This window comes from Mauremys reevesii, linkage group 12 (assembly GCF_016161935.1).
Source record: "Mauremys reevesii isolate NIE-2019 linkage group 12, ASM1616193v1, whole genome shotgun sequence".
In the NCBI taxonomy this organism is placed as follows: Eukaryota; Metazoa; Chordata; order Testudines; family Geoemydidae; genus Mauremys; species Mauremys reevesii.
Genome location: NC_052634.1, coordinates 7,576,408 through 7,588,937, shown reverse-complemented (window position 1 = coordinate 7,588,937; position 12,530 = coordinate 7,576,408). Strand labels below are relative to the sequence as shown.

The 12,530-nt window shown below is 45.0% G+C and overlaps 1 protein-coding gene across 2 annotated transcripts in view; it reads right to left on the bottom strand.

Annotated features, from left to right (window-relative positions):
- The window catches only part of ARHGEF12 (Rho guanine nucleotide exchange factor 12), a 107,782-nt gene extending 103,269 nt beyond the window's left edge, over nt 1-4,513 (bottom strand). For both annotated transcript variants that reach the window (XM_039496361.1, XM_039496365.1), the window contains exon 1: nt 3,318-4,513. In XM_039496361.1, the coding sequence (XP_039352295.1) occupies nt 3,318-3,349 (32 nt within the window). In that variant the 5' untranslated portion in view covers nt 3,350-4,513. The remainder of the gene's footprint in view (nt 1-3,317) is intronic.
- Nucleotides 4,514-12,530: the final 8,017 nt, after the last annotated feature.

Below are 12,530 nucleotides of genomic sequence, written 5' to 3'. Positions count from 1 at the left end.
CCCAGACCCCCTCCTGCACCCCAACCCTCATCCCCAACCCTGAGCCCCCCCAAACCCTGAACCCCTCATTCCCAGCCCCACCCCACAGCCCTTACCACCCTGACCCCCTCCTACACCGCAAACCCCTCATCCCCAGCTCTGTTGGGTCATGGGCATCAAACAATTTTCTTCAACTGGGTTGCCAGAAAAAAAAACAGTTTGAAAACCACTACTCTGAGTCATTAAATCCCCAAAATTCTCTCTCCAAGTACTATTTGACACAAGGATTCTTTCAGTTTTCCCCTTCTCCAGTAGTCCAATAGCACCGATTCTCTGGCTTCATTCTTAACATGTCCCAGATATTTCCATCTTCCTTTCAGGATAGCTTTGAAGATAAGGCCTTAACTCACTGACCAGTCTCAGCATTTGTTATAAATTCATTTAACTCAACACCTAGTGTTTTCTTGAGACATTTATACACTGGGGGAAAATATGCTAGAAAGTGTCCCGTAGGAAACACTCCTACTTCGATGGGCTATAACAATAGAACTTGAAGATGCAAAACATCTCTGATTAAACAGAGCTGGGCTGACGGCTTGATGCATTTTGAGAGAGACTGACATCTCAAACTGGGCCAACACGAACTGGCTGCATTGCATACCTGAGCAAACCCAGATGCAGTTGCAGGAATATCTAGACTCCTCTGAGTATCTTAAAAAGAAACAACTAGAAAAAGGAGAAGGCTGTCTGTTTTTTGTGATTTGGCCTGTTGTCACTGGAGCAGCACTGAAACTGACTATTCCTATCTTTGTAACTTGTAAACTAGTGCCAGAAATGAGATCAACAGCAAGAGCTGTGAGCTAACCCTGCACAAAAAGACGTCAATCAGATATCACAAATAAAGTTCAAGGTGGTCACTGCTAAGTCAGTTGGGGGCGGGGGAGTGAAGGAGATTGTGCATATGGACAGCAGATTTTTTCCCTAATAGGTATTTAAGAAGCCATCAGTATGCAAAAGGCCCATAAACACAAACGAAGAAGGATGTTGGCTCATGATGCCGGCTCATAATGCCCACCCTGCTATGTTCATGTTTCTATTTGGCACACATGTGGATGCCTGAACTTTTAAAAAGGCACTCCATGAAAGAGTCAGGCTAATAAACATCACTAGCAACCCGAGAGACTTAAACCTGGAATATGCTTTTATATTCTGTAGGCCTAGTGACCTGCACTTAAGTTGCACCTGTTTTATATTCCCACAATTAGTAGCAATATAAATTTCTTTACCCTAATGGGACAGAGAGCCTTTCACCACTAAGTTGCCAGGACAGGGGTGGCCAAAAAGACACCACTATTTGAGGGTGTTTGGTGCCCTACATGAATGAATGCGTGGTCTCATTCCAATTCCTAGTGAGCGAATGTCCACATGATGAGAACACACCATCACATCTGGCACTTTGTCAACTGTCTCAGCCAAGGAACAAATGGGCCATGAAGACTGAATTACCCTCTCGCCATTAGATCAAGGGTTCCTCCAGGTCAGAGGTGAGGCAGAGTGGCAAGGCAAAGGACAAGCCTCCCCACACCTGCCATCGCCCATGCTGTACTCTGTCATGACAGAAAGCTTTAGTCTCCAGGGCTGTCAAGCCAGCATCTTTTCCCAGCATTAATATTTTTATTCAAAGCTTTTAATTGAATACTGCACACGAACATGCCTGGGATATGACAAAGCAGCAGGAAGTGGAAGTGCTTATGTTTTTGTACTGGCCATTCTAATGCAATGATGGAAAATATTTTTTGTTTTATTAACAACCAAATTCCCTGCCTTCACATACTGCAATATCCCCTTCACATACTGCAACTGAATTTCTTTTTTTTTGGTGTGAAGAGCCTATTGTCCCTACAGAGGTGCTGGAACAATTTTTAATAGTGGGGGTGCTGAGAGCCATTGAACTAAACTGTAAACCCTTATGATGGAAACCCTAGTTCCAGTACCTAGTTATCCCTATGATGTCTTAAGTTGTTTTAGGGAACACATTTCTTTTAAAATATATATATAAACAGAACTCTCCTTGCTGTGTATGAAAATGGTATGTTACAGCACTCATACAAATATGCAATTCAGTGTAATGCACATGCTCTGTAAAAGAAAAACAAGCCAGCATTCACAGTATTGCAGTTACAGTCCCACCTATCACACTAGAAAAAAATGAATATTGCAAAAATTGCAAATCCTCAATATTCTGAAAACAAACATGATAAACAGAACATAGTGGACCTGATTCTTGTTTACACCAAGGCCCCTTTATGCTACTCAGGCAGTTTAACACCCATTAAGGCCCCTTTACACTTCCAGAATAGTGCAAAAAGGCTTCATGTACATGAGAATCAGGCTCAGTGTCTCTTCTGCCCACCTTTGGAATCTACAAGGCTACTCTCAGATACTGGAAACTGAATAATGCTCCTGTCTCAGCTGCTTCAAAACCGATGTACAGATCACATAAGGCCCAAGTGGTCCAAACCTCACACAGTTCTATCAATCATTTTATGTCATCACTTCCAAACACACACACACCTACCTATGCACTAAAATTATCTTGTCTGAAAACCTCAGAGAAGACATTTTTCCTGGTTGCCTAGAAATGGAAATACAACTTAAATGCTCTCCTTCCTTCACATCATGCTACTGTCTCAAACACATATGGAAAGTTTGAAAGGAATTATTCGATGGCTCTTATACCATCCAAATCTCTCCTAACAGAGAGCAACATTCCAGCCCCTGTCCCTGAAGAACCCAATAAAGATAAAAAGGCTCAAAAACTGCCAGAGTAAAATGGTGTTTTACACAGAAGCCACGAGAATGAAGAAGTTACCTGAAGCAGACAATTGGAAACCACCACTATGATATAGTAGACACCTGGGCAGACATACCTGTTGATCAGGTATGAATCCTGTCTTCACCTGAAGTGACCTTTCCCTGAAGGACTACAACTAGCTGACCCAATCAAGAATAATGTCTGTAGCCTAAATTACATCCCCTTGCCAGGAAGCCCCAACCCTTAATTTTACCTGATTTTCTTGGGTACTTTGACCCTCTAGCTCTGAGGCTGAAAGAGGATCCCCTAATTCCTACAAATATGGATTAGCTGTTTTAAATGTTGGGTTAATTTCAACTGCTCAGGAATATTTACTGATTCCAAAATCAGTTTACTCCCACTTTCCTGAGCCTGTCAACCCCTCCCAACTTTTCACACTGTCACTAAATCCAAAAAGAAGGCAACCAACTTTGGAGCAAGGAAATGGTTTTTTTGTTTAAACAAAATCCTGTTTCATACTAACCTGTCCGTGATTGTGGACTGTGTGCCACTCATTGGAGCCCTGGGCAAGGAGTCGTCTTTTTATCCAATTTGCATTTTATTATTCTCGCAGGGATCTCCCCACATACGTTGCCCCCCACATATAAAGCAATGTTTGAGATCCAGCCTTGCTCCAGAAGAGACACGCACAGAAGGCAAATCGAGTTCAAAAACACCTTCGCTCAGTCAATCAGAATGTCCAGATCAAAGGGACTCTTTAAAAAAAAATAATCCAACAACACACACAAGTTCTCCCAGGGGCAAAAATTTCCCAAAAGGAAGAGAAAAATCTTCAAACGTGATAAATCCTCAGAGGGTCCAAACCTTTAAACGCCGGGGAAAGGGCGGTTATGGGGCGATCCTGATTTGCGCCTAAGAAACGCCTTTGTTGACTGGGCCCTACAAGGGGACCTGTGCCTCTGTTTACCTTCCCTGGGGTGACAGGGCTCCACTCCCAAACCACCAGGGTGTGTAATCCTATGGATTGGGGGGTCCCTATACACACACCCCCTATGGGGTAGGCTACACAACCCCCTGACGGGATTCCAGGGGGTGCGCCACGGCCGGTCACTCTCTCGGGGTGCCCCCTCCGGACGCCGGGGTCCCTTATCTGGGGGTGCCGGGGTGCGGCTCACAGCCCCCCCGCGCCCGCGGCTCCCTCTCCTCCTGGGGGCGCAGAGCGGGGCCCATGTCCCCCCCCAGCAGCGGCTGCCGGTGTCCCCCTAGGCCCCGCGGCTCTCAGGGCTCCATCCCCTGCAGCCGGGCTGGGCTCCAGGCCCGGGTCGCTCCGCTTCCCCTGCGGGGCAGGGTGGGGGGGTCCCCGGGTCAGGGGGACCCCCGCCCGGGTCGGTAGCGCGGCCCCCTGGGGTCTCTGCTCCGGGCCTATGGCGGGGGGCTCCGTCCGGTCCGGGGTCCGGGCCCGGTCCGGGGTCCGGTCTGTCCCCGCGGCCTGGAGGAGCGGGGTCCCCGGCCGGTCTGTGCGGCCCCGGTCCGGTCCCGGCTCGGTGCCGCCGGCCCGGTTCGCTGCTCTCGGGAGCCCGGTCCTGGCTGCTCCGGTTCCGCCCGGCTCGCGGGGCTCCCGGTGTCGCGGGGGAGCCCGTCCGGTTCGGGTCCGGTTCGACGCCGGTTCCGATCCCCCGCCCCGAGCGGCGGCGGCGGCGGCGGCTTTTTTTGTGTGTCTCTTACTTCTGCGAGCCGCCTCACCCCCCCCTCCCCGCGCGGATCCCTGCGCCGGTCGCCTCACCGCCCTGCCCGGCGCCTCCGCCGGGAGCTGGGCAGGCAAAGGAGTCCCTAGCTACACTCAGCCCGAGAGAGGCGAGGGGGGACCCCCGCCCCGCACCCTGCAGAGACGAGCTGCTCCTTAGACACAGCGCAGGGGATGCCAAGCTCCCCCACCCCGCATACCGGAGAGGAGGGACTCGGGACCCCCAGTGCACAACCCTGCAAGGGTCTGAAAGGACCTTCCCCATCCCTAAAGCTCGGTAGAAAAGGGCCCCCCTCCCCAAGGCAGTGCGGATAGGGAACCCCCCCCCACGAGCACCCCAGGGCACTGAAGAGAAGTAATCCCTCCACCCCAATGCAATGCAATAAAGCAAGGGTAGTCAAAGGTGCAAATTTCTTGGTCAAGGTCAAGACTACAGAGAAAATAATAATAATAATAATAAAAACCCAATAATGATAATAAGTAAATAAAAGCTGTCAGGATCCATTCAAAAGCATCTGGCGGTCCTAATTTGGCCCATGGTCCACCTATCAACTACCCCTGGAGTAAAGGAAGTGTCTCCCCTGAATGCACTCCCAATGAAACTATGGGAAACTGAGGCATAGCATCCAAGACCGGAAGGTACCACTAGCACTGAATGCACTGAAGAGAGGGGATCCACCACCTCAATCATATGCAGATATGGACCCCCACATCCCAAATGCACTGAAGCAAAGGGATTTCCTCCACCCCAATGCAATGTAGAGCCAGAACCTCTCCACGCACCCCTGGAATGCACTGAAGAGACAAGATTCCCACCCCTCTCCCCACCCCCATCCCGCACCCCCATGCACTGAAGAGCTGGGATTTTCCCATCCTAATTCATTGCAGAGATAGCCGCCCCACCTTATCCCTAATACAGGCAAAAAGATTGACTCCATGGTGATTTTTTTGGGGGGGTGGGGAATGGGTGCCTAGGAAACTCCTTCCCCTCTCACTGATGGGCAAAGTTTTCAGACATAGATGCCTAAAGTTAGGCTCTCAATCTCCATATTTAATGTTGCTCCCATTGAATTGAGTTGGAGCTGCGAGTCCCTAGCACCTCTGAAGAATCAGGCCCCAAGGTGTCTTGGGGGGGTGAGGAGTGCCCAAAACTGGAGACACCCTGAATCAATTACTCCTATTGGAAATTGCAGCCTTGATGGCTTCCCAGCCAGTACATGGATTCTCTGTCCTATGCTAAGAGCTAAGTATTAATAGCTATTTCTTTCCAGTGAGCTGCATTACCATTTGGTAAAAATATTTCTTTTGCCGCCTTCAAAGCTCCCCCTTAAGCTACACCTCATCAAGCGATCCCTCCTTTCCCCATCTCTATCCACCCACACCCTCCCTTTTCTGTACAGCTGCTCTATGCTTTGTCTTGTCATGTCTTATGCAGCTCATTATGTCTTTGGGACAGGGAGGGCCTATTGCAATAGCTGATGCTCTGTAACGTGTGAAATGGTGGCACTGGAGAACTATTGTGTGATACGTAAATAAATAAACTAAAATACAAGGGTACCCACAGTACCAAAGCAGGAATGGGAATAATAGGTTGTTGTAATTACCAGCGCTTTTTGTGGCTCTACATCACAGCGCTAAAGCCTCTCATCTGGGTATATGGCTTTGGTTGCACCTTGAGCCCTCCTCTTCTCTGCAGATGACATCTAATAGTTTTGTTGCCTGAGCGGTGTAATCCTTTGGGCTAATTCTGGTTTGGGGGCTTGCTGGCGGGGCGGGGGGTGCATGGGGTGGTAGTGGCCTGTGATAAACAGGAGGGCAAACTGGATGAGCTCTAGTCTTGCCTTCTGGTCTTGGATGCTTGGTTTTCTGATTGTTTCACTGGGAGTTATTCCTGTGGTTGGGGAGAAAGCCTACTACTGCCGACAGACCAGAAGGGTGCCATGCACCCTCGCCCTCTACCAAATATTCCAGTTAAGGGCCTCACCCTGCTCCCATTGACATCAAAGGGCACAGGATCAAGCCATAAATTAACCCTACTGCCCATTCTCACAGTTAAACTTCCAGGGACGTGACTCACCCTCGCTTATTTCCCAAAGAATCTCCATCTCTTCAGTCCCTAAAACTACCGCTTCCCTGATACACCTTTTTATGCCCCCCCCCCCAGCATTTATAGAATATACTAGGCTTGGGGAGAGGTTTAAAATTTGCTCATCAGTTTGCCCACTGGGTCCTGTGTGTGTGTCTAAACTCTCTTGTCAATGTCTGGTAGCATAGACTGTACAGGCAGCACACTACATATAATAACAATAAACCCAGCCGCTGAGTTCTGTATTATTTAACCCTTCATACCCACCACTCCTCCTCATCCCCACCCCATTGGGACCAAGCGTGCACCCAAGTGCCATGTTACTAAGTGCCAAAGATTATTACCCCACACTACAAGTTTATGAAATTCCATTACCATGTGTCATATTGCCAAGGATTAAAACTATTACCACGTGGTACCAAGGGGCAAGATGCCATGCAATATGCCATCAGTGCATGGCCCTGCTCCATTAGTAAAGTTTGGTGGCAGCATCTAGTCTCCCAAACTCAAGATCTTAGCAGCAATACTCTAATATCAGGAGTGCCTATCAGTCTTTTCTTACCAAATGCCACAGGATTGATGTACTCACAGCTTTTGCCAAGCACCAAACACTCGTGACAAGGCCAAAGCGACCCAGGACACTGGCCTGTTACCAGATTACTAGGGATACAGCACAGTGCCCTGCAGTAAATAAGCTACAGTACTGTTTTACCTTGTGGTATAATGTTTTTCACCAGGGATCTGGTTAGTGTGAGCCAAGAGACAGTATTAGCGTCTAATTAACTTCTTCTTTCAAAACAATTCATTGCAAGAGGGGAAGTGGGAAATGAAACCATGCTCTAGATGATGTATGACATTTGCATAGGCACCAAGCAGAGCTATATTTTCCTTGTGATTTCCTTTCAGCTGATGATGCTGATGTCATGATCTTAGGGAAGGTAGGTTTCTGGGAAACCCTGTGCTTTATGTCAGGGCTGGTAATTGCATATCAGGCTGTGTTGTCCTTTTATTTTATTTCTTGAACATATTTTATTGTGCATGATAAAATAATCACATTACAATAACAATTAGCAAGAGGAAGACATCACCAGCATCCTAGCCAATCTCAGAGGGACATAGCCTCCTAGCAAATCAGTCCACACCTGGATCAATCACTCGCTAGGTCTTTAAGTTGGTCTGGCTGGATTTTCATTTTTGGCCCATCATTGGCGATCTTATCATGTCACCAAAGCTTTTGGCAACCACAGCTGCTGGCCAGGTAGCAGCATTCCTGCTGAACATGCTTCGTAATTTGCTGGTCTTCCATCTTAATATGTCTGTAACAAAAAAGTGTATACACAAATATAGTAAAGAGAATGGACCTGATCCTCAGCTGGAATAAATCGGCATAGCTCCATCAAAATCAATGAAGCTAAATTGATTTACACTTGCTGAGGACTTGCCTCACTGTTTAAAAGAATCATTCTACAAACACACATCCCCGATAAAGACAAAGTACAGATTTCCATGTAAGACACTGTTGGGGAGATTAACTTTCTCTCGTAATGGTTCACATAGACATTTTAATTTTTAATTCAACAATTAAGAAGGGAAACAGCTAATCAAAACAAGCCCTTATGCAAGTACTGTTTATCTTTTTAGCAAGTGTTGATTTTGTTAGGAACCAACAGTGCATGCCTTCAAATGTAACATTTATTAATTTAATATCTGTGTTTATTTATGAGGTTTCTGCTGCTTGAGCAGTTTAACAATGTGAAATCCAGCAGCTAAAATCAATAAGCAATTACACTGTGCATTACCAATTAAAATAGATTTTTTTTTGCTATAAAAACCTCACTTAGCCTGCAATTTACAGTTAGTACCTTCATAGAAACATATATTAGAAATGGAAAAGGGCTATTAAGTTATCCAATCCATTTCTCCAGGGCAAAACAAGGTTGTTCTCTAAGGCATATTCTCCAGTGTCCAGACCAAAAGTAAATGTGTCACAGAACTGGGAACTTCTTTCATTGAAGGATGTGTGTCCCATAGATCAGAACGCCTCAGCTGGTGTTGCAGTAAAGGATGGTCTAAGGACAACTCCTCTGAGGCCTCTTATACTGGACTCCTGGAAATACAAACCCGAGTCAAAATGGTTACGCAATGTTTATTTCTGAAAAGAAAAGAAAGAGATCCAATCTACCTTACTAATATAGCTCACACTAGGAACCTGTTGCCATCTGCTGGACCATCCCAGCATCACAATTCCCACCTGAAAACCTCCCATCTGTCCAGGGGACCCATTTTAAAAGAAGATCCACATTTTTGCAATGAGTCTTTTAATCAAACTTTAGATTATGGAGTTTATGGGAGACCTAGTCAGCGCAGTTCACTGACACTCTAAGGTTCAGCTCTGAATTCACTACACCAGACCCTCAGCTGATGTAAATTGTTATGATTCCATTGACTTCGACTGAGCAAAAGCAATTTACACAAGTTGAGGATTGTGGTTTGTTTGGTGTGCCTGTGTATATTGTGACTTTTAAGCCTGAAACATGCTAACTGCCCCTACACACAATGATCCAAATCAACCACAAGAGCAACTTTGGGAGAATTATTTGAGCTGGATTTGCTTGCATGAGTAGTGAATCTGGATCAGTAAGTTAGAAAGTTTTTTGGAGGTGGTAAAAAAGTCAGAAAAAATAACATTTTGCAAAGTTTCCCCCCACACACACACACAAAATCAAATTTGGACAAAAATTTCATTTTTTGAAGTTTTTTTTTTTAAATAATAGCTCTATAGCTAATTAAAAAAACAGGAAAAATGTGCAAAACACTATTTTTATATGCTGTCAAAATTCTAGTTTTGAAGAATTATTTCTCCCTAACATTTCAGATGTTGAAAATTTTTGACCAGTTGTAGTTTCCTTATTTTTGGTAGCCAGTATATGCCCCTGTCAATTTGGCCGAGGTATTTATAACATTTCTGGCCATTTCCTTTCCATAATTCATTGTAGATTAAATATAAACATCTTTCTTTTGTAGATCTGTTTGGTTGTTTTCATTTGTATTATTCTCAAAAATATTAAGAAAGCATTACATTAAAAAAAATCAGCATAAGGAAGCATTTCAAGCTTTAACCTTGGTTTAGGTATAAACAGAGCAAGAAGTTTAATTAAAGAGATTCTGTTTATAAGGAATCTACGTCCTCACATTCTGTACATTTTTAACCGAGAGAGTAATTAACCATGAAATCAATTTACCTACAGATATGATGGTTTCTCCATCACTTGCAGGATTTAATTCACGACCTGGGTATCTTTCCAAAATATGGTCTAGCTCAAACAGAAGTCATTACCTTCAAGGAAAAATCATGGGTGAGGTTCCTTTGGCCTGTAATTACAGGAGATCAGACTACATGATCATATTGGTCCCTTCGGCCTTAAACTCTATTAATCCTAATTCCATTTAGGGTAGAAGCATGTGTGAGATTTTGAGTCGAGAGAGGTTTACCCCTACCATCCCCAGTAATCTGTGGGATTAAGGCCTCTCTCTCAACCTCAGCTGCTGTTAGGTGATGGATTTAGAATCGGTGATAGAAAACACTAATATTTTACATTTAAATTACACCTTTCATTGCAAACTATACACTGCACCAGTTAAGTGCAGCAATCTCTGGCCAGTGACAGCTCTTTGGGACCCTCCACAACAGGGTGTGAAGGGGAAATTCTGTCTCTGGACACTGGCGGAAACACCTAATGTTACAAAATGTGCCTTAAGCTTTTAATACTTAAGACCAACAGAGAGGACCTTGGTTTCTAAGGCCTCATCCTTGACTTTTTAACAGTCTCATGTAAGAGTCTCCCCCACACTGACCTTAAGTTGTCAAGGAAGAATGAAAGGCTGAGACAATCCTGCTAGCATTTCAAACTGCTATGCCATGAAGTTTACGTAACACAGACTGGATGCTTAGACTGTCCCCAGCATTCTCTCTGGCTACAGAAGTGCACCCAGAGGGAACATAGCACGAGGATCTGAAACAGAGCAGCTAGGCCGTGAAGTTAATCCATTTGTTTCAACTTGCAGACACATCTATCAGCAGCAGCTCTTCAGCTATTTTCACTTTGCAATGCAAGAATCCATCATAGCTGAATCATCTGCTGCCAAGCCAACTGCTCCCCACAAATGGTCTTACCAACCCACTGATTATGTTTAAAAACATGGACAACAGTCCCCTGCCTGTAAGTGGAAGCTCTCACCACAGCCTGGCTTTGTGGCATAGAGCAGTAAGTACTGCCTTTCTCTGGCTCTAAAATCCAATTGATTATATTAGTTTTCCCACGCAGCTGGCTAGTTGCCTCCCTGTTGGGAGTAGGTTAAGGCTGGTTTTGCTCTCACGCTTAGCACGTCTTAAATCTTCCTGCCTTATTGATTTCGGTAACTGTCTGAGCGTCGATTCAATCGAGCTCACCTGTGCATTATCTAATCTGCTCTGGGCTAGGGCTTGGTTCAGTATTCTTTGATCCCCGGGAACTTACTTGGGGTTATATCCTTCTGAGCCAGTTGGGAATTTACTTTGAACTTGGCCTTTTGCTAAGATTTACCTTCTGAGACAGCTTTAAGCTGTCTCCGATGCTATGGCCAGAAGCAAGACAACCATGTATCTAATGAACCTAACTATCGAGCCATCCGCAACTCAAAAGGGGAGATTCTACAGTCAGACATTTGGCTGTTGCTTTTATTCTCATGTCGACCTAAACAGGCTCTGTTTTAGAAGCTGATATGAGGCCTGATCAGTCACTATTAAAGGACATTTTGATGCAATCAGGAATTTGGGGAAGGGGGCGGGTGGGAGTGTTCTTGCTGTTGTGCATATAGCTATGTAACTGTGATGCTTTTTTGTACGTTGCACCTTTAAAGAGCCATTGGCTCTGCTGTGAGCAGAGAGCTATTCTGCGATCATTTCAGCACACGCTGCTAGCAGAGACATACACAGGCGTGGTCTATGCTTAAACACTTTATCAGCAGACTATGTTGGTTCGGAGTGTGATTTTTTCAATCATATGACAATGGTGGAAAAAGCCCTAGTGTAGATGCTGTTGTGGGGGTCTAAATGTGACTTATAATAGTATTGCTTATTATAGGTCCCAAATTAAAATAAACTATACTGGTTTACAGCCTTTTATATGAATATAGCTGTGTCTACCCTAGAAGGGTTTTGCTGCTTTAACTACACTGCCATAATTAAAGCAGCAAAACATTTTAAGTATACACAAGGCTCCACACCCTGTGCTTTCTGTCACGGAGCCGTTCTTTTCATTGTCTTCTAAGGGCTCGCGTACATGGGGACACTCAGGAAAATTAACCCGAATTAACTTTTAAAGTGGATTAGTTAAACCACATTAAACCTTTATGTGAACACAATGATTCAGAATTAAATTGGCCTTCATTCGATTTTAATTTCCAAACTTTCCCGAGTGTCCCTGTACAGACAAGCACTGACTAGAAGTGGGAGTTGGCTTGTGTTGTTGTTGCAGAGCTGGAAAATAATACTATTTCCAATCATGTACAAGGACAGTCAGATGTGCTGGAGGAGCTGAAACCTTTTGACAGGAGTCTCAATTAAAGACAACGCTATACTTGTCAGGAAAGTTATCCCAAAAGCTATACCTTGAGGTATTCGGGATGGCATAAAAACTGACAATTTCTCCACTTCCGAATTAATTCTGAATAAAAGTTCCTTTCCTTCAGGGGTGCTGAGAGCCATTGAACGAAACTGTAAACCCTGTATATATGGAAACCACTTCAAGTCAAGGGGTGAAGGAGAACCCTCAGCACCCCTAGTTCCAGCAGCTATACTCTCCTTTTAATTAAAGAATTTTGTAGTCATCTTAAATACAGACCTGCTCAAGTTGCTTATTAGGAGG